Genomic DNA, 27,778 nt, shown 5'->3' with positions numbered 1-27,778 from the left:
TGTACAGAAATCATGGTTGCCTACACATCTTTCATTTGACCATCTCCAGCATGGTACTTAAGATGATTGTTTTTTTTCCCCAAAGATCACAGCTTTGTGAATTGGCAGAATATTTTAAAGTAACTATTAAAAATCTGGGGGGAAAAAATTGAATATAGAAAAATATTCCAAAAACCACATTCTTTTAAACTGGACAGTCAACTACCACCCTCCTATCAACATCACATAACAACTACTAAGATTCATCTGGCAGTTTTTGCTGTTTGTTGAGCCAGCAAGAGCTACCACCCAAAGAGGAGTATAACCCTCACAAACTGGTCAGGCCATACCAAGAGAAAAAATTTAAAGACAAAAATGTGCTTGAACAGCAAAAGGGAGAGACAAAGCTTCATTAGAAGCAAACATGGGTCTCTTTGCCAACAAAAGTCAGTTCAAGAAAAATTAAAAGAGAAGGCAAAAGTAATGGATCCCATAGGAAAAAGACTCAAGGCTGCTGAGAAAATGCTAAGGCAGCCACAAAGCTGAAAAGGTTCAGCTGGTTGCAGACACAACCTCAGTTTCACTAAGAATTGAATTTTTCCTTTAAAGTACTTGGGTTTTTTCCACAGCCCAACAGCAGGGCTGGACACTCACCCAAAGGAGAAAGGAAAAAGAAAGAAAAGGAAAAAGTCCAGCCTCAAACCATCTTCCATTAAAATCCCATAGACCTTTTTTCCAAATGTAGTTTCAGTGTGTGTTAGGTAAGGCTCTAAATTCTGAATCATCACACAGTTTGATTTGGGGCTTTATTTGGTTTGGGTTTTTAGTATTAATTCACCACAAGCAGGTATGCTGAAGGGTTGTTTTATGGACTAATTTACAAGGATAGCCTAAAATCCAAGAAAAATCTTGGACATCAGAGAGAAAAAGCAGATGAGTCCAGCTTTGCTCCTGAAGTATCAGGTGATGGGGTGGGAATGAAGAGCTCCATTTCCTCCTCCTTGCCTAAATCTTCCTTTTGCTGACAGCTGGAAGGTTAAAAAGTGGAGGATATTATGGTGCCTCTGCCACAAAAAAGGTGATGTGCAGGAGGAATAAGAAGAGTCTTTCCAGGTCCTATAGGCTCCAGGATTAATGAGCTGTAGTTTTTTCAGGCGTATCACATCACAAACATGAATAATTTCCATTATGACACACTTAGAAGCAATGTAGCTTTCAGAGAAACAGTTGCTCCAACTCGAAAAGGCAGCAAGGTTCAGTGGTTTGTACATGCACAAACTACAGATGTAGTCATTTTTCCATCTGTTTCTTATTTGTCACAGAAAAACTGATATAAAACAGATAACTCAGAACGACTGACAGTAGTCAGAAACGTTCTAAAGCCCACCAAGTACACTGACTTTAATGTGTTTTACAGAAAAAGAAAATAGAATTTGACAGGGTCATTGATCACTTGAACTAGCTCAGATCAGTGTCAAAACCCATAAAAGGAAGCATCAGTAACTAGAAATAGAGAAGCAGAGCATTCCCATCACTGTGACCCCAGGCCAGCACCAGTCACCAGTAAACCCATGGTCCACACCATTCAGACTACTCAATTCTGTATTTCTTTTTATCTCCCCATAAGTTTCTATGTAGTTTTGTCTTTTCCCAACATGTTGTCAAGGAAACCCTACACTCCTATAGCTCAGTATCTAGCTCTTTATTGCTATTGACACCCCAAAATTTAGGATTTTGAACCAAGTGGTACATTGTCCTTCCCATTATGAAGGGATCTTCACTTAAACCATAAGCTGGATAGAGTTAAAATGAAGCCTTTTTTGAAAGTTCAGCTCTTCCAAAATGCCTGGGAGAAACTTGCCAATTAACTCTTCTGTTTATTATTTTATTAATCATTTTACAAATCAATATTCTATTATGCTCTATGCTATCCACTGAAAAACAGCCCTGTAACCTGACTGATGTCTTCTCTTTTAGCTCTGTCTCAATTCCACTCTTAGGTTGTCTTTGAACAAGGTTGAGTTCCTCTTACAAACAATATTTCGTGAATTTTGTGAGAGCTGCCAGCTAAATTTCAAGTGACAACCATTAAGTTGCAGTTGCACACTGCTTGTATCTGTGTCATACATCTAACAGTTGTACAGATTTTCACTGGTGGAAGAGGTGCTATATATAAATGTATATACGTGTGTCATACTTTTATCTAACAGTTGCACAGATTTTCACTGGTGGAAGAGGTGCTATATATAAATGTATATATGAACACTGAATTTAGGGTGCACTGCAGGGAACGGGAGCTCTCCATCCCCTGGGGGTGCCACGGTGGTGTCCCCTGTGCCCACACCGAGCTCATGTGGAGCACGTGAGCCACATCCACACTGCAAAGCACCAGGGCAGGCTCAGATCTGGCACTTTGCCTCTCCCCTGGGGCTGAGGAGCTCTTCAGGTCCCACACAACACTCACCTGCCCCAGGAGTGCCCCAGGAGGGCTCCAGCTCTCACCACGTGCTTTAAGAATGCAGTTCTTACCCTGAGCGCCTGATGCAAGGGTAACTGCAGGGTAAAGGCAGGGAATGGTCCAGTGAAGGAGCACTCCTGGCAGAGAGAAGTTTATTGTTGCACTGGACTTGGATTTCAGCTGTCTGTCATGGTGAGAGGTATTTCTGTTCCTCTCTCCTTCGGGTCTCATGGAGCTTTGCTTTTATCTGTCGTCAAGGAAACACCAGGGTTTTTTCCCCTTGCTCATTAATGTCTGCATTTTTGTTTCCATAGCTACAAAGGAACCTTAGTGTTTTAAAATAGCAGTAATTGGATTACTATGACTTTTTCAAATTTATTGACACCATTAATGGCTCCGATTTTCAAAAGCAGACACCGAAATTGTATCAGCAGTTTTTCAGCTATTAACATGTTATCTCCTTGTCCTGAAATCCTCGGTACATGCTCAGAAAAGTCTTCAGCAGCCAAACATTCACTGCAGCCAGACTCAGGCTGCATACGTGGTGCTCTGAGACTACTGAAAATAGTGATAGTAATGCTCTTTACTTGGATTACTTTCAATTTCTGATGGTCTCCTGCAGAGGAGTGCACAGGTTCTCTTGTGAATCTGCTCAGTACTAGCACATTACAGATCCTTTGTGATTTGACCCCAGGGAAGAATTTTTACAGCCAAGGATCTAGGCAACCCAGGATGCAGGAACATGGGAAAAGCATGAAAAATTGAGAGTACCAGCAATGTTAACAACTGGTATTACTTAGAAGGGACATAATTCATGTTTTGTAACAAAAAGTGACACTCCTGCACTGTCCGTGGCTCTGCTGCCACTGCCCTGAAATTGTTCCTCTGCTGCCTTCTAGCACTTTCCATTTATTTGTTACCATTGCCTATCTCAGGTGCTCACAAAGCACCATAAGTGCATATCCTGTACCTCTGCCCTTTCTTTCCTGCCCCTCCTGCCCTCAGCTGAGGACAGAAAGCAGCTGAATTCCCTGCATGGATGTCCCAGCAGCTGTGTCACCACTCCTTGTGCTGAGCCCCAGCCAGACACACACTGGAACTGGAATCAAATTAACCAACAGTTTAAAAAGTTGTAAGAGGTGGACAGACAGAATGTCCAGATGCCACCTCTTGTTTTAGAAAAACAAGCTCAAGAAAGTCACCAGCCTAAAATCTAGGCATGGCAAGAAGGTGACAAGTGGCTAAACACAAATAAGTGTGAACAAGGAAGTCCCTTTAATCTAAAATATTAGTTCCTGTTTTTCATAATGGATTTCTGTGCATCCTGCAGGCTCAGACATTCTATTTCCATAGAAACAGTATCCTGTGTCTCTGAGGAGCTGCTGTAGCTGTGTGCTGTTATGGAAACAGTCCTCTGAACAGCTCAACTCATGTCTGTATTTCAGAGATTGTGTTTGTAAAGATCCATTGCTAAATTATCCTTTCAGAATTCATTTTAATAAAACTAAGTCCCTGATGTACATGGCAATTTAATAAAATCCTCAAGGCTTCTCCACATGAAAAATATAGCAATGGAAAAAAAATACACATTAGAATTACCTTGCCCTTTCAATAATTACCAACCTTTGCTAATTCCTACCATCAGCAAAGGTTCGGGGAAAAGATGGGTCTGTCCTCCCCAACAATCACTAACAAAACTACCTCAGGAAAGCAAATTTTGATGTCATGTTCTGTGCAAGGGCTCCTTCACACACCCATCCTGTGTGCCAGCATGGAAATGAAGTCCAGAAGATAAGAAGGTACAGGGAGAAAATGTGGCTCACACAACTGAACTGGGAATTCTCATATTTTAATTCCAGGTGAACAGTTCTTTGTCTCAGGAAAGCCATCCAAGGCAGATTTCAGAAAAGATATAACATGTGAGTTGGAAGCTCAACTCCCACTAATTTTTTCCTGGGAATTGAGTCCTTAGCTGATCCTAGAAAATCTCCTCAACATTTTCATATTTGTAACATCTGAGATACTACTACTTACATATTTCACTAGAGTTCTGTGGGCATGAGTATTTTGTATTTTCTTGAATAAAACCACCAAAGAATCAGGAGTACTAAAACAAAACAACTAAAAGGTGCTGTTGGGGTTAATAGTCAACTGTAAAGAGCTTCCTGCCTAATTACATTGATTTTTTTTTGTGTAGTTACTGCAACTTAAGACTGTAAATTCACACTGTTTATCTTTATCTTTTTTTTTTCTTTAATGAAAATCATCCACACCAAGAAGGTCCTTTCCAACCCAAACCATCCTAACAAGGTTATATGCTATCTCTTTATTCCTACACCAAATGCTGGTTATTATGGCTTGTAAAGGGAACATTTCCTAACACTGAATATCTGAATATCTCTATTACAATTCATAATGTATAAAGAAATCCCCTAAATACAATGAATTTGTGAGCATAATTCAAACACCTCCACTGAACTTCAGGAAAGCAGGAAAACAAAATCTACTCAGAAATGTGTCAGTTTTGAAACCCATGTCTTTCCCCTTCTTGAGAGGAATGCAGTGATACCTCAGCAATATCATGATCATAATAATCTATTTTTTTTTTTCCTTTCAAATATTTACAGTCTCTTTTATCAGCAAGGATTATGATATGAGCAATATCATGATCATAATCATCTATTTTTTTTTCCTTTCAAATATTTACAGCCTCTTTTATCAGCAAGGATTATGATATGTGACACTCTGAAACACACATTTACAAAGGGAACAAACATTCAGTTTGGAATAAGCAAATTAAATAAGTTTTAATTGTTGCTGGTACTGGGTTGTCTCCTAGTTTTGTGATTAATGAAGCTTTGTAGAGGCTTTTTATTAATATCATCATTTTCCTTAGAAGTCTCCTTGCCTGCTGCCCCCCTCACTGATGGACCTGGCAGCACCCACCCCTGTGTGAGTCCTTCTGCTCAGGAGTGTCCAGCTGCTCAGTGTTTGTTTCTCCTGTTCCTATGCTACTCATCCCACTGCACATTTTGGAGCTCCTGGCTTTGAAGACACATAGAATGCACATCTGGATTAAAAAGAAGATCTGTGCTCTTCATCTTGCCTTTTAAAGACCTTTATTTTTAATAATTACTGCTTTACAGTATTTTGTGTTTCAGAGAGCTCCTGGATACTCCGAATTTTTTATCACTAGAAAGTGTATATAAGAATTCCTCTTATTTCTGAGCACGAAAACCAAAAATTGACACTAAGAAGCCTAAACTCCATTTTTGCCATCTTATTAATCATGAACCTGCTGGATATCCTATTGGATCAGTCACCAGAACTGATATATATGCAGCAACTTGGAAGTGGTTCCTAAATGACTCAATTTAGAGAAAAAAATTAATTGAGGCAGCTAGGTAGAAAGTGCTTTAATGTACACTATGCAAGATCTAGATATGAAAAATTGCGTTTTAAATGGTTTTGTGAGAAGAGTAGTCAATGCTAAAACTACTTATTCCTTTAAAAATATTTTTAACTTCAGTTTGTAGCTGTCTGTTAACATTTTGGACTCTGTAACAGAGAACATATATACATCCTCAGGAGACAGATTAATCCAAGCTGACTTAATCATACTGGGATAAATTTGATGACTTCTCAGTGCATGGAATTTAACTTTTTCCTTTTTTATTTATACACGTGGCTCATTCCTCTAATTATTGCTGAAACACTAAGTTGCAGACAGCTTCGTTCAGCAGCACATTAAGTCTAGGCAGTGCAATGGTGAAAAAGCTGTTTTCTCCCAAAGGAGAAATTAATCTAATTAATCATCACTAATGAAGCTGTGCTAATTAACAATAATGGGGGTGGTGGAAAGCCTAGAAGAGTCTGAGGGCTGAGTCCAGGCTGTAAGGATTTTACTTGCAGTCCTTCACAAGTGCAACACACCCAGGGCTGCTCTGCAAATGGATTTTTAACAGCTCAGATGTTCTTGTAATATTTATTAAATTCTTAGACCCTCTTCAAGTTGTTGCATATGTTTGACTCAAATCTTCTTGGTCTGTGTGTAGCAGGTTTGTGCAGGCCTGTTAAATGTGTTTGGCTTTGGATCAGGACAGAATGGAGTGGAGTTCTCTTGCAGGATTTCCAAGATTATAAGTATTCCCACATATTCCTCTCACTTTTCTTTAAGTGTTGTAATATTTCACAGCTAAGTACATAAAAAAGCCCCCATGGCCTGGGGTGTCAGACAGTGGCTACAGGGAATGCAGATTCAGGCACTTTATCAAGCTGGACTCTGAGAGTTTTGATCACACCATCTCATGGCCTTTGATTTTGATTTTTTCTAAATGTAATTTATGGCTTTTACATTAGTGGAGATTTTGTGGAGTCTGCTTACTTTACAGTTTAATATATTATTAGAGCATACCATGAAAGAAAATACTTTTGTCCCAACTGTGCACGAAGAGTATTCTGTTACTTTATTTGCATGGAAGATCCTTGCACTATGTTTCCATCTTAAACTCTCCTATTTGATTAATATGCTTTATTTCTTTTCCTTTTATAGTTTATCCCTTAGGTTGGATGAAATGAACTCATGAGAACCACTCAGAAGGCTGTTTGGAAGAGAGAAGTATTTTCAGTGAAGCTACAAACAGGAAACCACCAGTATCCAGATAAGATATTAAAAATTTAAAACTGTCAAAGCACCTCATCCCCAGAAGGACAAGGATTATTTCAGGTGCAGTTTTTGACTTCCATGCTTGCTGTTTCCCTGTGAGTTGTCAGGCCTGTCCAAATTTCTTGTGAGTTTGGGGCTGGGAACTCCCACTGTCAGGCCCAGATGAGAGGCTGGGACTGAGCCTTAAGGTGCTGCTCCTCGTAAAGATCTGAGGACTGCAGTCCCAGAGAGGAGGTTTTGTGTTCTCAGTTGCTGAGAGTGGATCCCCTCCCTGCAAAGCAGTAACAAATACAATCCCAGCACTAAGGACAGCAGAAATACTCTTAAATCCAGGATCCACCTGTTCTCTGGCCCACAAAACTTAGAAGAAAAACAATTTAATGACTTGCCTTCACCAGAGCTGTGTGGTCAGCCTCAGGCACATGAAAGCCTACATGCCTCAAGGCTGTTTGGTTTATTATTGATTGGATCATTGTCGCTTGCCTTCACCAGAGCTGTGTGATCAGCCTGGTGAAGCCTACATGCCTCAAGGCTGTTTGGTTTATTATTGATTTGATCATTGTCTTGGTGACAGTTAAGATGTCAGCACTGATGACCAAGTGGCCACTTCCATGTGGTACTTTGTATATGACAAAGTCACAACTTTTATTTCCAGGTTGTGGCTTCTTTAAACCATGTCCAAAGATAGCTGATGGAGCACAAGATTTCTGAAACAAAGAGTTTGACAGAAATGTTGGACAAGGGAGCAAAGTCTGAAGACTGTGAGTTATGTTTGTGATTTAATACATAATTCTGACCACGACCTGTCCTCACTGATCCTTCAGGCTTTGCACTGAAAGATGCACCCAACAAATGTTTGAGACCACAGTGCTTTTATAAGAACTGTTGTCATCTTGTGAATTACACAAAAATCACTGGGAGAGAAACATAATTATCTCCAAACAACACAAAATCATCAGCATTTTCAAAGTACTTTAGAATTTGTGGTTTTGTCTTTAATTGTGCTGTTACTGTGCTTGCTCATGAGTTGTGGGTGATAACATGTGATTATCATCTGCCTACTTGATCACATGCACATTTGTGATGCTTGCAAGAGCAAACATTATTGGCTGGGATCTGTCACATTCTCAGTTCCAGAGACTGTTTCCCAGACAACAGCACAGTCCCCTTGATCCACCAGCCCTGCACCACCGTGGACCTGTGCTCAGTCTAACACCTGGGGGCAGCTGCTGCTCCCACTCCTGACACAGACAAGATGTTTGTAGAGCCATAATCCAACTGCCTGAACTCTGCAAATCAAGGAAACTGCAGAACCTAAATTAAAAAGTCAAAATGAGTCAAACAGCACCTACCTTGTTACAAATTCTGAGTCAGTTTTTAAATTGAAACCAGATCTTTCCTTGCCAAAAGCCATTTAAGGGCCATGTACTAGCTGTTTAAGTCCTCTGCTGCCAAACATAAAGGCAAGCACAGCTGTGTAAGGTGGTAAATCATTTCTCTGTAGTAACTGGAGTGTGTTAAAACAAAGGAGCCCAGAGGGCAGGTGGAAGAGTGAGTGTCAGAAGCAGCTCAGGCCAGCTGGGTGGGATCCTGTGTGCAAGGCCTTTACACTTTGGATGTTGTCAGGTGGGCGAGGAAGCTGATAAGAAAAATAATTATTTGCATTCAAATTATATAAACAGTGCCAGAGCCTGGTTAGTGTAGGCAGTGTTAGACAGAGTGTTTCCCAACTGCAGCAGATGTATCACATGCTGGGTGAGGAAGGTATATGAGGCAACAGCACTCTGAAGGTGTGCTGCTCTAAGCCTCTTGGCACACTTTATGGCAGAAGAATAAAATAAAAAGGATCTGAAAATCAAATGGTTGTCCCAGATCATTCTATTAAAAATGCACATTTTTAATGTGACCTAACTTAAACTCTGTGTTGTGAAGGAAAGATAATGTCTGGGTTTGAATTTATCAGGGGGAAGAGGGCAGGATATTGGTGGGATTTGGGCAGGGTTCTTCAAGGTGTGCAGGGGCATTTGGGGAAGGGAGAGATGTTAAATGGCAGGTAACAAAATCTCAGTCTCCCCTTGATGACTGAGTGGCTGTAGCAGCAGTGTAGCAGTTTCACCAATCAGCAGTTCAGATCTCAAGCTGTCCTTCCACATCAGGTGGCCACAGGTTTCTGAAGATCTTATCACAAATTTTTTTGTTTTTAACTTGTTAAGAATGACTTCAAATGTAAATGGAATATTAAAAGATTTTGCTTATTGATCCTGTGATGCTCGGTGTGAATACCCTGTAGGTTTGCAGAGGGGTTCTCTGGGGTGTGCCATTCCCTCTGTGGGCACCATGGGAGATCCACAGGAGGATCTATGGGAGATTTACCACCTTCTATACACTCTTCCATATCACTTCTGACTGCTACTCTGCCTTTCAGAGCAAATCCACGGTCAAGATGAAGAGGCCATTCTCTCTCCAACCGAAGACTGCCTAAAATTTTTTAAACATATCCCTCCCTCACCTTCTCAAGAAGTTGAGAGCTTCTTCAACTGCATTCTGTGAATTATGTCCTTAGCTTTTCCATTAAGTACCAAAGGTTCTTATCTGACACTGAGTGCACAGGTTCACAACAGGACATTTGCACTCTGAGTTGCTCTCAGGTTACCTGAGACCAGCCCTACTGAAATCACATCCCAGAGAGTTGTGCAGTGTAATTGTAGCTGTGGTGACCAATATCTGCAAAGGGGAGAAAAGCTGCTTCATCACAGATGGGGACTTGTGCAAATTCAAATCTAAAACCTGTTCTCACAGGGACACACAGGGAGTGGAAGACACAGACAACACATGTGATCCAGCCCCCTCTCGTGGTTTTTCCACACAGAAGGCAGGAATCAACTCAAACTGATTTCTCAGTAATGATACAACACCTGCATCTCTTCTCTGAAAGCTGATATGGTTACTGGCAATCCACCTCTTCTTAGGGAGTGATAGGTATTAGTCTGAGGACAGAAAATTATAATATTTAAAAAATTTTATTTGTATTTTCTAGGCAATTTGATGGCTATTTCTAGTAGAATATGAAGGACTAAGGGAAGGGGATTTGTTGGCTATTTCTATGAGCTGTTTTTCCTCAAACTGAGGGAGGAAGTAAATACTACAGGACAGAAAACAAAACTCTCCTGGTAACTGCTAAAGTGCAGAAACAAACACGGGAATTTGGTTGTCTTACACTGCTCTGTGTTACAATTGAGTTGAACTGAATTGCATGACACAAACAAGACAGTGTTTGTCAGTGGGTGAAGAACAAATGCACTGAACTGAGAGAACTGCTGCAGGTCTGGCTAAAGCCAAGCTGGTTCCAGCATTGGCCAAATCAGCCCTGATCAGTTGTTCTTGCTCTGCAGCACCAGCACGGCCTCCCTGTCACTTCCCCATGTCATTTACTCACTGTGCAAACAGAAATTGAGGTGCTTGTTCCTCACAGGGCTCGTCCTGGCCACGTGAAGAGCCGTCCCAGAGCAACACGAGCAGCAGCCCCAGGACAGAAATAACTGTCCTCAGGTGGCACCAGGGCCAGCTCCCCCAGCTCCCCCAGGCTGGGCAGAGCTGCAGAGCAGCTGCACTGGGGCACTTTGGCAGAGCAGCTCCCCTGCCTGAGGCTCTGAGGTTTATGGAGCTCGGGAGTGCTGTTTGCTGCATCCTGCTCCTTCCCCCCTGCCCTGGGACAAAGGAGGGCTCCAGGCCTCAGTGATGAGGAATTTGGGACAACATCTGTTCTGAAGGAAGGTGAAGGGCTTTGGGGTGGGAGGCCAGATTGCTGCAGCAGTGGGGAGCACTGTCAGGACTCAACATCAGCAGTTGAACCGCTAATGCTTGCAGAGGAGGTAAAACTGGTAAAGAATGCTGGTTACTTCAATAAAAACACGTTTTCAGTACTGAAAGGGAAATATTTTTATTCCATTTATGTTTCACTAAAGAGAGAAAGAGATGCACCAAAGCATGTCGATCCCTGCTACAGTGTGAGCTCTGTTCTGATCTAATAAATGTCTCATCATGGAAACTCATTTGTGCCTAACACCACTTCTCCAGAATGTTCTGTAATGGTGGCATTTCCCCACTGGTGTCTTCTTTAGATACTGATCAGAAATCTGGGAGGATCAAAATTACTTGAACAAAACTCCTATTAAAGTATGGGCAAAGCTAGAGGAGCTGGTACCACCCTGCAGTGAGGTATTGCTGTGTTTTCTTTCTGTCAATGAAGGTATTTTTATTGTTTATTAAAAGCACCATTTGATGTGACCTTGTCATGCAGGGATGCATTATGACTTGCCAGGACTTAATGAGCCAATTCTGGAAGCACTGAAAAGGAGTTATGCTATCCAACAAAGTTTTCTCTGAAAAGCACATTCAGGAAAATACAGCCAAGCATGAGGAGGCTGATACTGAATTGACAGCTGATGAAAAAGTGTTTATAGCTGGGCAGCCATGAGGAATTGTATCATGGAAGTCACTGAAGAGGTATGTCTGGAAAAGAAAACACTGACAATTTTCTATCAACTCAACTGCCAGATTGACAGAGGGAGTGGGAACTTGTTTTTCCAGCTCAAGAAAAGAGCAAGGCTTTTGAATGGTTTTCATTAATTTTGCCTGTGAATACCAATATTTCACACCAATAAAACTTGGATTTCAGATCAAGGAACTTGTGCTGTGTTACTGCAGCACAGCCATATTTCAGAATATGACAGGGGGGGAAATACACCACAAAATACAATTTTCTTAAGTGTAAAAACCAGTCAGACCTCAGCTGCCATGTGAAAAGTGCAGAGTTGGATAAGGAAGCAGGGCAGACACCAGAGCCGTGGCAGGGAGCACAGCAGGTGAGCTCAGAGCTGTCCCCTCTCACGGCTCCCTGTGTCAGTCCCTGCAGTGTCACCTCTGCACAGCTCAGCTCTGCTGACCCACGAGCAATGGCACTTCAGGCTTGCATTCATTTCCCTAGGAAGTGCAGCCTGAGTCACTGCCATTGTCACCAAACCCTTTCCAGGGTGGAATTCAGTGACATTTCGTGCTGCAGAGTGGCCTGGTTGATCTCTGGGGCAGGGCTCTGAACCAGGGTGGCGTTTGCTTTCCTAATGGACACACAATACCTGTATTTTTACATAATAGTGCAGGCCTGACTGGGTGTGACAATCTGGGAGACCAGGAATGATGTGGATACAATGCTGGAGATAAAGAGACTTTGGGGTTGTGAGTTATTTCCTGAGATTTATGCATTTTGGTCAAAATTATGATGTTTTTATGAGGCTGCTTAAAGGGGACAAGTCACACCTCCCTGCTGGCAAACAGGGGTCTGGCAATACAAAATCTTCATGCCTCATTGAGCAGATAAATTGTTTGGGACCCCAGAGCACTTTCCCACAGAATTCCTCGGGCAATTTCCAGTATTTCTTAGCCATGCCAAGGGGATTGCTCTGCCAAAATCTGAAACAGAATCACAAGGCCCATTTCATGCATCAGTTGCATCTAGAAGCTGTGAGCAAACAGCCCCTGAAAGGCACATATGGACTAAGGAATCTCATCACAGGTTTTTATATTCTCTTGTAGGTGTCCTCATCATCCTCAGTGATCACTTTGGTACTGCCTGGGACTGGACAAACTCAGCTGGCAGAATGTTTTCTTTTATTCCAGTTATTAGACAGATACTGACAGCACATAGGGGTAAAGCTATTGGATTTTATTATACTACAATATATGTAAATAATTCTAATGTTAAGGATGTGCCACTTTTTATTCTGCAGTTACAAATGTGCATTTCATTTTCCTAAATTCTGGCTGTATTATTTATAATTGTGATAGTTCTCTTACAGGACAGGTTTATAAGTAGTTCCACACTTGATATCACTCAGATATAGAAACCAGCTTTAACAAACCTCCTGTTAAAATAGCCTGAAGTTTACATGAGCAAGAACTGCTGAAATCTAGCTTCTAATCTGCACCATATGTTGGCATGCCTCCTTCTTGGAGATGACATTTTGCTTTGTTTCCAGTAGATAACTTTTCTTTTAAAGAAAAAAAACCTGATGAGAGGCTACAGGCAGGCAGATGGATGAGGGATGGGTATCTGCTGCACTGTCCCTGCCTGTTTCAGGGTCACTGCCTTCCACAACTGTCACACTGAGACCTCTCAAAATGTTTTGCATTTTAACATCCTTTGCAAAATCCTCCAGTTGCAAAAATCCCTCGGAGGGTATCCAGGCTACAATGGATTTAGAGCTGCCTCACGATCTCCCAGCAATAACCCTGTCCACTCTGGCCGATCAGCAGGGAATATCAGCCACGCTCAGGAATAACGGGGTGAAGGAGTCAGGGAATACAGATCAGCAGGGAGCTAGCCACGCTCAGGAATAACGGGGTGAAGGAGTCAGGGAATACAGGGTCAAGACAGGTATGCCCAGCAAAATTTATTACCTTAACAGCTCTCAACTAAGTATTCGCTAGTGGCCGAACCTGGTGTTTTTCATTAAATAGCAGCTTCTCTGTAGCAGAGCTGCTGGTTTGTGTTGGGACGCACGGGGGATATTTACTGCCGAGAGCGCTCCCGGGCCTGGTGTTTCTGGCACGGCCGGCGGTGTCGGCCATGGCTCTGTGTGACACGATCTGATCCTGGCAAGTTTCCCCCGGTGCTTTTCCACTGAGGCTATTTCTGTGCGGCCGTGAGCGCGGAGGTCACCGCGCTGTTTGTCACCGAGCTCCGGTAGCAGGCGGCGCTCGGTGCAGGCCTGTGGCTGTGTGGGTGCGTCTGGGGCCCGCTCCTGTGCGGGCTCCCTGCCGAGGGGCCCGAGGCGGTCGGTGGCAGCTGGCAGCGCTGCGGGTTACGAAACCCTTACGAAACCTCTTACAAAACCCGCCGGGCCGGGCCGGGCCGCGCCGGGCTCGCGTGACGTCACACCCGCCTGCGCGCCCCCTGCCGGCACAACGCGGGAACGGCCTGCGCTGTGACGTCATCGGCCACCTGCGCCCGTGCTGACGCCACCGGCCGCACGCAGCCCGGGCCCCGCCGCCCCTCGCCGCCTTGCCCTGGCGCGGCGGGGCGAGCCCCGGCCTGACCGGAGCGCGGCTCGCAGAGCGCACCCGCCCGTGTTTGCGCGATGGGCGGCGGTGCCGGCGGTGCCACCCCCGGGCGCGCCCTTCACGCTCAGCCCGGGCCGGGGGTCACGGGCGGCGCCCGGGGCCGCCCCAACCTCACCCCGAATGTCCCCGGCCGGGCACGGCCCGGGTCACGCGGGACGCGCCCCGTGACGTCAGCGCGGCGCCGCGCGGCGATTGGCGGGCGCTGTCCGCGCAGGCCTCCCCGACCTTCCCCCGCGCGTCCCTCCGGGCCGGGCTCGCGGGGCCGAACCCGCGCGGGGCCCCGCGCTGCCGGCACCGAGCGCCGTGAGGCCCCGAGCGCTGCCGGGGCTCCAGGGCTCCCCACACCTGCGTAGGAAATAATCGGAAGGGAGTACTCCTTAGAGGGAAGTAGAAACTTAATAAATCACTCCAGTGCTATGAAAATTTGGATGAAGTGCGGTCTTTTAGCATGGTGTTACAGGGAAAACACTCTTACCCGGTTGTAACAGAGCCAGCACACCCAGTTAATCGGGTGTGTTGTGTTTTCATCGGCACTGCCCACTCAACGAAATAGTTTTTTCTCCAGGGAAGGATATAATCCTATTGCAGACAGAGATGTGCCACTCGGTGTCCTGATTGTGTTTGTGCAGTCACCCCTGGGAAACCGTGATGACAGCTGCCATGAGGAAATACCCCAACCCCATGAACCCCAGCGTGGTGGGAGTCGATGTCCTGGACAGACACGTGGATCCCAGCGGGAAGCTGCACAGCCACAGGCTGCTGAGCACGGAGTGGGGAATCCCGTCCATTGTGAAATCGGTGGGTGTTGTGTCACAGGCCAGAAAGGGACACCGCAGGGAGGGGAAGCTCCTGAGCCAGCTGCTGTAATAGATGTGTATCATTTCATAATTTAATGGTTTAAAGGTTTAATGGTTTAAGCGTTTCTGTATGGGGAAAGCTTAACAGCAGCACACAGTGACCCTGGCAGCCAAATCTGCATCTCAGGCTGGAAAATGAGATCTGCCTCAGCCGAATAGCTTTGTTTTAAGCTAGATCCTAATTGTGTTCTCTTGGTGTCTGTTCAGTGCAGTAACCACTGCATTTAAAGGCATGAAGAATTGCAGTGGGTTGGTGGAATTGATGCCATCTCTGTTTGCCTGTCCCCAGCTCATTGGCACCTGCAGGACAAGGACGTATGTGCAGGAGCACTCTGTTGTTGACCCTGTGAAAAAAACAATGGAGCTTAAATCCTGCAATGTAAGTAGTTGTGTTTGTGCCTCTGAAATGGAGCACAGAGTATAACAGCACCTTGTACTTATGAAAAGGAAAATCATCTTGAAAATAACTTGAAAATTGCATTGGAAGAATACAAGTTAAAGGTTTAAGTAGTGTGGTTAGAGCTGATCAGTTCTGGTTTTCAGGAAGGAGCTGCTTGGCTTTTGGAACTTGTCACTGTTGAAGCTGTGAATGTACTGATGAGCAGGAGTTTTGGGGTGGGAGTGGCGTTAAGAAAAAATGTTTTAAAGCCTCCTGGTGTAGGTACACTGTGACTGTCCCCTAATCACGTGACATTTTGCTCTCTGTAGTACTCTGTTATTTGTTTCAAAGGGTAATCCTGTCCTGTGTTCTACAGATTTCATTTACAAACCTCGTGTCAGTCGATGAGAGGCTGGTCTATAAACCACACCCTCATGAACCACACAAGTGAGTACCTCCCTGCTCTGAGATTGACTGCATTTTGCTTTGAAGATGTCCATGGTTTCCCGTGAGCAGAAGATGAGGGTTACATGGTCTCTGTTACAGTAAATTGTCTAAACCAGGATTAAATGGACTGTCACTTGCTGCAGTGACATTGGTCCTGCAGAGCCCTGGGACACTTTGGGTCACCTGTGCTGGAGTCCAGTCCAGTTCAGGGTGTTCTGTCTGTAACTGAACTCGTGTCCATCTGCAGTTTTCAGCTCCTTGTTCCACACTGATGTGCCTTCAGCCTCTGATTTTGGAGGTTTGTGTTTTGGTGGTTGCTTGGTGTTTTTAATGGAGCTTAGAGCTTTGTGAGTCTGTACTGCTGCAAGTGGTGATAAATCTGAAAGGTCATGCTAGAGATTCTAACACTGGAGTTTTTGTGTCATGACAGTCAGAAATGTTCAGTCCCCATTGTTGAAGGGGATGTTTTAATACTGTTTTCCCAGTGTTCAGTAACTCCAAATCTGCTGTTTCCACTCTTAACATCCTGCTGCTAAAGATGGAAATGGCTGAGAGCCACAAAGGGAGGCTTGGACTTGCCAGGCACTCCTGGGCTTTATTTTATAAGTGGAAGCATGAAGCAATTACACAACGTGGCAGTGAGTTGTGTTCAGGGGGCAAGAAGTTCTGTGTTATGGAGCAAAGCTGATGGGGGAATGTACTTGTAGGGCAGGAGGGAGTTTCTGTTAAACCACTCAGAGTAATTCAGTTTCCTGCTCTGTTTCAGAACCATTCTGACACAAGAAGCAATAATATCTGTAAAAGGTGTCAGTCTCAGCAGTTACCTAGAAGGGCTAATGGCAAACACAATTTCTTCCAATGCTAAAAAAGTAAGTATGGCCTTTGTGTGAAATGTGTGGTCACTGGCTAAATGTTAAAGGGAATAAAAATCTCTGGTTCACTTTTTGACTTTGTCAGCAATCTTAGAAAGGAGCCACATAGTTCTGCTGCCTTTACTGTAGAGACTGAATGCTCAGCATGCTGAACTTATTCTTCATTTTCCTCTTGTGAATGGAGATAAGATGAATTGTTATTGGCAAAGCTCTCTGAATCTTCACTGGAGAAAACATCTCCACTCACTCAGCAGTGGGACACTGTCATTCTTTTGCTGCCCTCTTGATGCCACGTATTCATTTTTGCTGTCAAAAAAGGACCTACATTCATACAGAATGTGTGAATACAGACCTGAAATAGTTATGTGGGAGCAGTGAAGCAGTATTTTAGTTGGGAGTCTGTCCTCTGGCCATCCAAAGATACTTGAGTTCAGCCTCGAGAATGATAGAGCAGTCTGGCTAAAAAGTCTTTTGTGGATCATAATGTGAGAACTGCTGATACAAGGAATTGTTTTAGTGAAATCAAAGGCAGAACATGTTCCAGCAGTACTCCAGTTATTGAAATAACATCAGAGACATGTGTTTTTGTTCCTTCCTCCTTTAACTGCTGTGTCTTTAGTCATTTTCAGTAAGAATTTAGCTGATTTACTTCTTTACTAAGACTTATGCACTAATAAACTTTCCTTTAACTGTAGGGCCGTGAAGCATTGGAATGGGTAATTAAAAGACTGAATGCTGAAATTGAAGAGCTTGCAGCTTCAGCAAGAGGAACCATGAGGAACTCGATGGCAGCAGCAGCATTTGTAGAGAAATGATGATAATTACACCTGTATCACTAATGAGGCTTAATGACCTGCCGCCTCTCTCCAGGCCTAAATACATGTATCCTTTGTTATTTAAAGGATGTATGTATTAGGCATGTTATAAACTTAATTTGGAGAAAAACTGAATTCTTCCCAAGGCTGAGGCTCAAAGGCTGTTTAATATATTGGGTCAGCTGGACCCATGAAGAAATAAATTTCAAGTGTAGTTCCTGTATTTACATGAACAGTAACTTATGTTTGCAGATATGAAATAGCCTCATTTAGTGCTGAGGCTGCATATGGTGGAGGACACTGGCATGTTAGGCTAACTTTTATTTTTTGTGTGACTTATGGACTACCTCTTTTGGGACCAAGCCCAAAATTAAGCAGAATGGTTGTTCCAGAATTGTTCTTTTAGTTGATTTTTGACAGTTGTGTAATACAACTTGGTTTAGCAGAAAGCTTATTACTTGATGCTTGAAATATAAAAGAATGTATAAAATATTTTTTGATAACCTTTTTAACTTGACTGGTTGAACTAACACGGTACTCAAATTGTTTTTCAGGCACTATAGGTAAAACATCAAAGTGTCTCTTACCTACCTACCAAGATCTAAATCCTGCTCCTAAATGCAACATCAGTGAGCTGGGCATGTAGTACCTTAAAATCAAATTTTATCTTAAACTCCTGCAATAAGTATCTCCATTTCTAAAAGCCCATTACATAAAGGTACGATAAGCACAGAGCCTTAAAATCCTGCAAGCTGCTACAGTAGTAGGTGTTCACTTTAAAGAACCAATTAAAGACTAAAAAACCTTTGTGAAGGTGGCTGAGGAGATACCTGAACATAAAAGGAAATAGTATTTAACAATATACTCATTAAGTTGATCACAGTTCCAGAAACAACCTGCCCCATCCACAGGCTGTTGTGTTTCACTTTAAGCAGCATCTGAAGTTCCAGTTCCCTTCCCCCTTTGAACTGGTTTGCTCACAGCCCAAGGCCCTGTGAATTCTCAGGGGTTTCACTTGGTGTTCTCCAGTCTGTGTTTCCTGGTACTCGTTGCAGGCTCCTGGTGCTGTCAGCAGTCATTCCCTGTGGGAAGGGAAAGGTCAGCCCTTGGCAGTGCCACTCTGCAGCAGTGCTGGGCCCCTCACGGGGGCTCTGCGCCACCAGGCCCTTCAGGGGGAGCAGGAAAAGGCACAGCCCAGGAGCTCATGTGGTGTTTTGGTGCCCAAGGCTTTTCCTGGAATTTTGATTCTAAGCTTACAAGTGATTTCAAGGCTCTCTTAGCCTTTATGAACTGTAATGTCACCCTGCCCAGCATATTTGATTTTGCATGCCATTTCTGTTATATCAAAATGCCTATTAAGTAGTGTCTGCTTACAGAGCTTATTTTAACAAACAAGAACACTTCCATAAGGTTTGTGCTTGGGGAGGAAAACAGGAATATAGATACATGACTTTTAAAAATTAACTATTCTAAACAGAATATTTTTCTAAACAGAAATGGCTTGAGACTACCTTACTAATTGAAGTCATTGAGGTTTGCCATACTTTTACAGGAGATTATTACAACTGAAATAACATTTCAATTTTAAAAGTGTATGTGAAACTTCTGCAAAACTGTACCATCATTTCTGATAAAAATGCTTACCTTGAAATTCATTTTATATGTTTGCTCAGCCATTAGCATCGTTTGATATTCTAAAGTCAGTTTTTTCATTTCCAAATTTTTCTGCACTAAGGACTGCATAGTAGAACTCAAATTTTGGCCTTGCACTGAAAAAACCTTACTGTTTAATTTCTACAGGCATTCAACAACTTCTTGAAAGAAATAAATTTCTTTCTTCTATTTTATTTATATGCCTGCATTCTCATTCTGTCAGAGTATGGCTTTCTGTATGTGGCGCTTTTTAAATAAAATTTTGTTTCAGTTCTGGCTAATTCCTGAAACTTTCTGGTCTATTTGTGGTTTAGAACTATGAGGTGAGTAATCTAAAATGAGAGGCCTGAAGGTGAAGAAATCCCTGGAGTGGGTGGCTTTTTTTGAAATGTATATCCTAAAATGCACATTCACAGCTGCTGTGGTTTTTATTGCTTCTTAATAACTCAGCTTTTCTGCAAATCTGGCTTTAACTGGCAAGCAGATTGCAGAGTTTGCTGCGGAGAATCCGTCCTGTGGAAGGATTTTCACGGGCTGAGAGCTGTGTGGGGATGTGCTGCAGTCAGCGTGGGTTGCTGTGGGTGGGTGCAGCACCCCACTGAGAGAGGGCAGGGCAGGGAGGCTCTGGGGGCTGGAGGGAATGGAGGAAATGAGGAAGAGAAGGCAGCTACAGCTGGAGGAACAGAACTGAAGGACCAGGAGGGAAGAATTTAAAATAAGGGGGAAGGGACAGAGGAAGTGGAGGGGCAGAGGTGGAGGAGTGAGATGTGAACAAATCAGTGCTGAGGGCCCTGATGGATCCCTGCCCACCAATGGGTGTCAGCACCTGCTCAGCCGCAGCAGTGAACCACAAGTGCCAGCCAGGGATTTGATCCAAAAAAAAAATAGGAAAATTGTAACCACCATTTCCTACAACATTGCTGATCTCCTGTGGTCTGTACTTGCATTCATATTTCCAATAAATGTCAAATACAGTAAACGTGAGCACCCACTGTGTGATAACTGCAACATTTCCAGTCTCCTGGCCCTGACAGAGCACTGGCTCCAAGGGAAGGTCAGCAACCTGTTGAGGATCACTTTTATGGAAGAACTGAAGAGCTTGTGTGGAAGCAGTGAGTCATTTTAGAACCCTTCCATTTCTTAAGGTGGAGGCTGTTCTTTCACTTGCCACCGGATCTGTTAATTTCTATCTTAAATAACTCCATGGCTTAGCTTCACATGCTGCTGTAGAACTGGATTATTCTAAGCTAAGGCTACATGTTACAACCAAGCTGAACTCATTGCTTACCTTAGGAGGACCCTGAGCACCAGCTGTGGATAAAATATCTTACATCATGGTGCTATTTTGTTATAAACACATTTAAAAAGCAACACAAGTTATTAACCACGTGAAAAGAGGAAGTAATGCACAAGATTTTTTAAACTTGAGTGTACCTGAATTCTTTGCAGATCCTGGCTCCTTCCTCAGGCTATTTTTGCCAGATTTTGTAGAATGGACAGCTGAGGCTACTTGGATGACACTGCATTATTTTTATTTTGAATCCAGGTTCCTGGATGAAAAGTTGAAAATTAACATCTTCATCAACTAACCTTCAAAATACTGTCCTGTGATAGGAAACAGCAGAGAACTGAATCTCTTTTAAAATCAGAGGTGATTTCAGTGAGGTGTTTGCTGGCACTGTGCAGTGCTGTGCTCAGGCAGGAGATTTAGCAGGGGATGACCCGTTGTCATCAGCATGGCATCATTCGAGTGGCTGTGCAGCAGATTAGGGTCAGCAGCAGAGAGAGCAGCAGAGCTTTACCAGCACAGCCCAGAATGGCTTACCCAGGCACAGAAAGGAGGTAAATCCACAGCTGCCCAAGGTAGGAAATGTTATTACTGACCTCTACGTTTTGGACAAAGGTGAACATAATTCCATGTTTCTTGACAGTGTTATTTCATAGGAAAAAGTGCAATAACTTTATTATTTTAAATTAAGACAGAAAGAACTCAGTGAAGAGATGATGGAATTTATAGACTGTTGGACACCGGCTTTTTATTGTATTGTAATTTTCCTTTTTTTTTTTCTTTTATATTTGTTCTCCTCTGTAAAACTTTGAGATTAAAGATAGCCAGAAAATTATATTGTTTTTAGATAGCAAGGGATTTTTTAAGGGGTTAATTACTTTTATATTTTATTAAGAATACAGGACAGCAAGCAACTTGTCATTTCATCATAAATTTTACATGTTTGGAAAAAGCCATTTGTTTTGCCTTTTATAAACATTGTACTCTTGAAAGAATTGCAACCATGTTGCAACAGCTCTTAAATTACAGAAGCATTATCTATAAATGTTAAATATATTCAAGAACTTTTGGGGGGGTCTCATCAACGGTACACAAGCAGCTCTTTTTTTTAGCGTGGCAATTTTTGCGTTGTGCTAAATCCCCACGGTTTTAATGTTTGCACAGTAAGACCCCACTGGAGCCCAGTGGCTGCTCAGCAGGACCTGCCTCAGCTGAGAGGTGCCCTGGGTGGGAGCTGCACCCGTGGTGATTATGTTAAATCCATTACACACTCATCTGCACGTGGGCTGGGTAAGACCCGGGCAAAGCTGGGCTGTGTTCACCTGCAGCCTCCTGTGCCTTGCGCTTCCTTGGTCCATAAATCGCGGTTGTGGCGAGAGAAGAGATTTTTGTGCCTTCCTGTCCTGTCTGGAGAGGCGGCCGCAGCTTTGAGAGCTCTGAGCTCTGCGGTGCAGCCCGGAGACGAGAGGAGGCAGCTGTGGATCAGCCTCTTGATCTACTCACACTATAATTAGATGCACCTTTTTGAACTGAAATTTAAGCTGTTCTGTTCCCTTTTTAATCGCGTCTGCCTTCTATCACAACTTCTCTTTATGTTATTTTTATTAAACAATTCAAACTAGCACAAATTTAAAAAAATCGTTACTATACAGATTTTATATCCAGAGGTATAATCAAAAGATAACAAAATAAGACCTCTTTTTATCTGATAACAGCTAACTGCTGGTGCTGAAATGTGTATTTCTCGGACACAGAATCAGTTTAGCACATTGATAGCTTCCAAAAACAAATCCTGCACATGCTACATAGACAAATAAATTTGGTTGAAGAAGGACAGGCATGCCAGGAGAGAAGACTCTCTCCAACTGAACGTGTGATTCTGTTCTGGTCCCCTGGAAAGAACAATGTTCTCAGTAATTCTGTGGGCTCCTATTACTGGAGCTTTTCTGCACCAAAAAAGAAACTACTAAGACCGAGCACAGAGTTTGAATCATTATTTAAAAAAAAGATTTTGGGAGAAACTACTAAAAGATTGAGCACAGAGTTTGAATCATTATTTAAAAAAAAGATTTTGGGGGTCATGGTGTCTTTTTGTTTTGCTGTGATGATAGAGATCTTTGTTTAAAATGCTCCTGATTTAACACCCATCATGTTGGGGATTTATTTGGCTTTTCAGTGTCATCTCTTCAACCTACCTGGACCTACTTGGTCTCACTTTTTTGGCCTCCCTGGACCCCTCCAGTGCCAAGACTTTAGCCTCCTTGGAACTCTTTAAAATCCCCTTTTCAGATTCATTGGATTTATCCAGTCTGAGCTCTTCATCCTCTGTGGAATTCTCCAGTCTCACTTCTTCATCTTCTCTGGACCTTTCAAGTCTCACATCTTCATTCTCCTCAGACTTCTCCAGTACCTCCTCTTCAATTTCCTTGGAGCTCTCCAGCCTCACCTCTTCAGATTCCTGGGAGCGTTCCAGTTTCTCCTCTTCAGTTTCACTGGACCTATCAAGTCTCACTTCATCAGGCTCTGTGGATCAGTCTGGTGACAGTTCTTCAATCTCTTTAGACCTCTCAAGTGTCACCTCTCTATCCACAGATTTCTCCAGCCCTACTTCTTCACTCTCTCTAGACCTCTCCAGTCTCACTTCTCCGTCCTCCACAGATGTTTCCAGTCACACCTCCTCAGCTTCCCTGGACTTTTCCTGTACAATCCCTCCATCCTCCCCAGGTGTCTCTGAGAACAGCTCCTCCACCTCGTCGGAATCTCTAGACCTCACCGATTTTAACTATTTCGTGTTTCAGCGCTCCTCTGGATTATCTCCATCAACTCCCGAGGATGTTTCCAGCCTCATCTCTACACCTTTTCTGGATGTCTCCAGTCTCACCTTTCAGGATGCTTCTTCCCTCAGTCCCTCAGTTTCTTTGGACATGTCTAACCTCACGTCCTTAGCTCCCCCAGACCTGTCCACGCTCACGTTTCTGGACGTTGCTAATCGCACTGCAGCGGCTTCCCTCGACCTCTGCATCTAACCCTGCTAACCCAGCCCCTCCCTCTGCAGCCTCCTCAGCTTCTCTCCTTTCTTCTCTCCCTGAAAATTCCTACCGAGGAAATTTTAGGGCTTTACAAAACATCTCCTGGCATCTAAACTGGGCATGAAAACAGGTGATACAAATCTGTAACGGTGCCTTGGAACAGCTGCACAAACATCAGTGTTCGTTCTGGAATTTTGGTAGAGCACGGTTTCTGTCACTGAGTGAGATCCAGTCATGGTTGGTACCTCTCCCAAAGGTTTAGCTTTTTCAGTTCATGCTGAATTTTTATATATCAAGACCAACACATAGTAAAGAGAGCTAAATGTGTAAGTAATTGCATCCAGGTTGTGTATCTCCATTATGGATTTATATCCGAGTTAATTTCACAGAATTGCAGGCAGAGGCATTTCACAGGGAGGCACAGAGAGAGAAAATGTGGTGGAAAAGAAAATTGTGGAGCAAAAACCAGGTGAGAAATGGGTCAGGGAGAGGAAGCAGAGAAACTGTGGGGCAGGAATAGAGGGGCATCTAGCTGAAAAAAAAAATCCAACCCTGCTGGCATGATTTTTCTCTGCCAAGCCATCCCTGGGGCCTGGGCTGTCCATGAGGCTTAAAATAATCTTATTGCTAATTATTTTACCTTTCAAATCATCAGATGTTCCCACTGAAGAAGCATTTGCATGTTACATCCTCTTTTTCAGTTTATGTAAGTATTGCAGTTACTTGTCTTGCATCAAATATGCTGCTCAGGTAGCACAGAGGGGCTTCCCAAAATCTTTGGTGCTGTCTTGTATATTTTTGTTATCATTGTTATGACTGGGGCTTGGAAACCAAATATATTTCCTTTCAATATCACTGGCACCTTTCTGTGTTAAAAGTGCACAAACATGTTTGTCATAACAAATATTTTTTCATTTATTTCATTTCTGCAAATTGGAAAGCTTTGCTCCAATATGCCACGTCTGTCACAAAATTAAAATATGTTTCACACAAAAATAAAGAAGAAAACAAATGTATGAATTAAGAATTGTTTTCTGCCTCGTCTACACTAGTTATTTCCTTAAAATTAAGTAGGGCCAATTGCAATATGTGTATTTAAGAAATTAACCCAAAATTCTATAGGAGCAGAGTTGGTTAACATTTAAAAAAAATGACAGATCACTGGTCCAGATCTGACTGCTGTATGCTGAGACAGACTGACATACCTGGTGATCAATTGTTCTTTTTGCTCTGGGGGCTCTCCCCTGACATCATCACCGTGTGGGCTGTTAATTGCAAAGGTGCTGGACTAAATGAGATCTCTAATAAAGCTGAAAATTACTCTGTGCTTTAAAAATGGTTTGACTTTGGATGAAAGGAAGTAAAAGAGAACAAAACAAAAGTGCAAGGATTTGTTTAAAAGCCGGTATTTAATCTCCTTAAATATTTTGTATTAATTATTTAAATGAACATTAGGTAAGGACCAAATTGCTTACATATCAAACATGATTTTAATCTTCTAACAGCTTTTTGTTTATTATATCTGGGAAATTGACTATTTTTTTCTTTGTGTCGACAGCTTCTAGTTTACTATGTTGTCTTTTGTGGATTTGTTTAGAGGAAATGATTGAATTTCAGGTGTTTGTATCAACATCCATGGCAAGGCACCGTGCCCCATGGGACAGCACTGTCACAGCCCGGCCACACATGGATCAACTCCAAAATTAAAACAGTCTGCTTAAAAAACATCACTGGCTCCACATGCTTGTAAAATGGTTTTATTATTAATGTCTTATCTAGAAAAAAAAAAAACAAACCAGGAAGTGATGGTAGAGAGGGGAAAGAACAGCTTTAGGTGCAAAAGACACCCATTTAACTTGCTCGGATTCTTCGATTACAACAGGATTGCTGAGGAAGGAGTTAATGTGTAACTAACACAGGTGCTCTATAACCAGCCATGACCCTCACAGAAAACTCGCCCTTCACCTTATGCTCTTTAGATATTTGACATTTAGCGTATTTCCGCCAATTCCCAGCACTGAACCACTGAACCGACTCCCGTGGTTTTGACAGGCAGGCGGGCCCCGGCCGGCCGCAGGCGGGACGCCCCCATCCCGGGAAGGGCACGACCCTTCCCTCACAGCCGCGGCCGGAGCCGCCCTGAGGGGCCGGTGCCGCCATGGCCCCGCCCACCGCCCCTCACGGCCGCGGGGCCGCCCGGGCCGAGGGGAAGGGGCGGGGCGAGCCCGGGGCGCGTCAGGCGGAAAGGGCGGGAACCGTGCCCCGGAATGGAGCCCTCTGATTGGTCGCCGGCGGAGGCGCGCGCCCGCGAACGGCGGCGCGCGTGAGCGGCTCCCGCCCGCTGATTGGCCGGCGGGCACGTCCCCTGCGGCGCGCGCTGACCTTGCCCCGCGGAGCCGCAGCCATGGTGGCGTATTGGCGACAGGCCGGGCTCAGGTACGGCGGCGGCGGCGGCGGCCCCGCTGTGAGGGAGTGCGGGGTCACAGCGGGGCCGGGGGAACGCGGCGTTGGGGCGGGGGAGGCGGCGTTGGGGACGGGCCCGGGTCTCACCGCTCTCTGTCGCCCCGGCCGCAGCTACATTCGGTACTCGCAGATCTGCGCCCAGGCGGTGCGGGCCGCCATGAAGCCGCAGTACAAAGCGGAGGCGGAGAGGGCAGCGGTGGCCACGGTGAAAACGGTGAAGCCCAAAAAGGAGTGAAATGTAAGTGGGTGGGGTGGGCTGGGTGCGTGGTTGGAGCTGTGTAGTGCAGGAGTGGCGTTAGCCGTAGTCAGTGACTGCCGAGTCCATTAATCCCCAATATCTGGAGATAATCGGCTCGATTTCCATGGGATTGGGGCTGGTGTGGGGCGAATGTGCGCAGGTGTTCGTGGCCTGGTGACGCGTGGGATGGGAAGCAGCCTGATCTCATCAGTGAGGCGAGAGGAACTGTCTGTCAAGCCCTGCACTGAACCACTTGGGGTTTGCTCAGACCCGTTAGGGGCTTACACAGAAATTACACAGACATTTCACAGCCGCGGCTCTGTGGTGATGCTCACAGGCTTCTCGATGATTTTCACCTTTCATACTTGCTAAGCCAGCAGACAGCCTCTCTGAATTGCTCCTTCCCCTGATCAGCAAATCTGTTGTATGGGTTTTCTGCTCTCTGTGAGACAGATGCTGCTTATCTCTTTATTTGTGCCGTCCCATACATCACAAGCAGCTGATTATTTTCTGTTCTGGACAGAACAGTTTCTGTTCCTGACCTGAGATTAAATATCATTACCTTTTGTTTACCTTGTACACATTCTTGAATTGAATAACTTGTATTTTTAATCTCTTGTAGGAGCTGATCTGTGGTGTATAACAGCAAACTGCAAAGCTGTAGGCAAGCTCAAGACTGCAGTGTAATGTCATCACATGAACTGTAGAACTTGCCTGTGTATGTAAATTGACATGCTAATAAATGTAATTTCTGAATGTGTGGAAAGTGTAGTTCCTCTTGAAACAAAGTTTCTGTTCTGCAGCAACATTTACTTTTCAGTTCTCTTAAAATAAAAGGCTGCTTTTAGCACAATCTGGACATTCAGTAGCAAAATTGTTTTTATTTTTAAGCCAAATCTATTTTTGGGTGTCATGCTGATATTTCAGATGCATAAATGAGTGAGAGGTTTGATTGTTGTTTAAAACTTTTCTATCTACTTCATTTAATTATTACTTTGGACAAAAGTCCTGGCTAAAAGCTGTATAAACAGAGAATGTAGCATATAGATTTGAAAACTGAAAGCAGGATAATTGTGCCATGGATGTGCTGCTGGAGATCTGATCTCCAGGTCTGAGACACTGAGCAGTGAATCAGGAATTGGGAGAGCTGGTGTCCTGTGAGAGGTGGGCAAGGAGACACAGGAATGTGAATTGTTTATCCTCGTTGCACATTGCACAGGGAGGAGAGGGAGAGGGACACGTTCCCTGGGAAGCAGGAATGGAGGGGGACACTGCTCTTGGCTGGGAGGCAAAGCTGCTCTCCAGGCTGTGTGGTTTTGGGGGAAGTTTTTGCATTTTCCTGGTCTGTGTATCCTCACAGCAGGGATGACATTGTCCCACTGCACAGGAGAATTGGCTTCAGGTTCCTTCACCATGACTGACCTCAAACATGAGGCATTTCTTTCTTCATAGAACAACAAACCTTTTCACCTAAGAATACAACTAATTTAATTCAAAGTTAGTTCTTTCACGAAT

At 43.8% G+C, this 27,778-nt stretch overlaps 2 protein-coding genes across 3 annotated transcripts; both read left to right on the top strand.

Annotated features, from left to right (window-relative positions):
- The first annotated feature begins 14,547 nt into the window (after nt 1-14,547).
- On the top strand, nt 14,548-20,224 carry PRELID3B (PRELI domain containing 3B). 2 transcript variants are annotated; one of them, XM_041417775.1, is made up of 5 exons: nt 14,548-15,020; nt 15,369-15,458; nt 15,835-15,905; nt 16,672-16,774; nt 17,473-20,224. In XM_041417775.1, the coding sequence occupies exons 1-5, from the start codon at nt 14,871-14,873 to the stop codon at nt 17,590-17,592; spliced, it is 534 nt and encodes a 177-aa protein (XP_041273709.1). In that variant the 5' UTR covers nt 14,548-14,870; the 3' UTR covers nt 17,593-20,224. The 2 variants fall into 2 exon arrangements, with proteins under 2 accessions (XP_041273709.1, XP_041273710.1); XM_041417776.1 differs by having other exon boundaries at nt 14,883-15,020; nt 15,287-15,458.
- Nucleotides 20,225-25,840: 5,616 nt separating this feature from the next.
- Nucleotides 25,841-27,023, top strand: ATP5F1E (ATP synthase F1 subunit epsilon). The gene is made up of 3 exons (XM_041417754.1): nt 25,841-25,998; nt 26,137-26,263; nt 26,886-27,023. Exons 1-2 carry the CDS (start codon nt 25,967-25,969, stop codon nt 26,258-26,260), a joined length of 156 nt encoding a protein of 51 aa, XP_041273688.1. The 5' UTR covers nt 25,841-25,966; the 3' UTR covers nt 26,261-26,263; nt 26,886-27,023.
- Nucleotides 27,024-27,778: the final 755 nt, after the last annotated feature.

The sequence above is a fragment of the Onychostruthus taczanowskii genome, unplaced genomic scaffold, assembly GCF_017590055.1.
Source record: "Onychostruthus taczanowskii isolate IOZ18803 unplaced genomic scaffold, ASM1759005v1 scaffold57, whole genome shotgun sequence".
Classification (NCBI taxonomy): Eukaryota; Metazoa; Chordata; class Aves; order Passeriformes; family Passeridae; genus Onychostruthus; species Onychostruthus taczanowskii.
The sequence above is the reverse complement of the archived record's forward strand: the minus strand, read 5'-3'. Positions and strand labels throughout refer to the sequence as shown.

Bases quoted from the DNA above. Each gene is read 5' to 3' on its own strand.
- PRELID3B (XM_041417775.1), top strand. From the start codon at position 14,871: ATGACAGCTGCCATGAGGAAATACCCCAACCCCATGAACCCCAGCGTG. The intron at 15,021-15,368 runs GTGGGTGTTGTG...GCCTGTCCCCAG, and splicing joins TCCCGTCCATTGTGAAATCG to CTCATTGGCACCTGCAGGAC. The intron at 15,459-15,834 runs GTAAGTAGTTGT...TGTGTTCTACAG, and splicing joins TGGAGCTTAAATCCTGCAAT to ATTTCATTTACAAACCTCGT.
- ATP5F1E (XM_041417754.1), top strand. From the start codon at position 25,967: ATGGTGGCGTATTGGCGACAGGCCGGGCTCAG. The intron at 25,999-26,136 runs GTACGGCGGCGG...CCCCGGCCGCAG, and splicing joins TGGCGACAGGCCGGGCTCAG to CTACATTCGGTACTCGCAGA.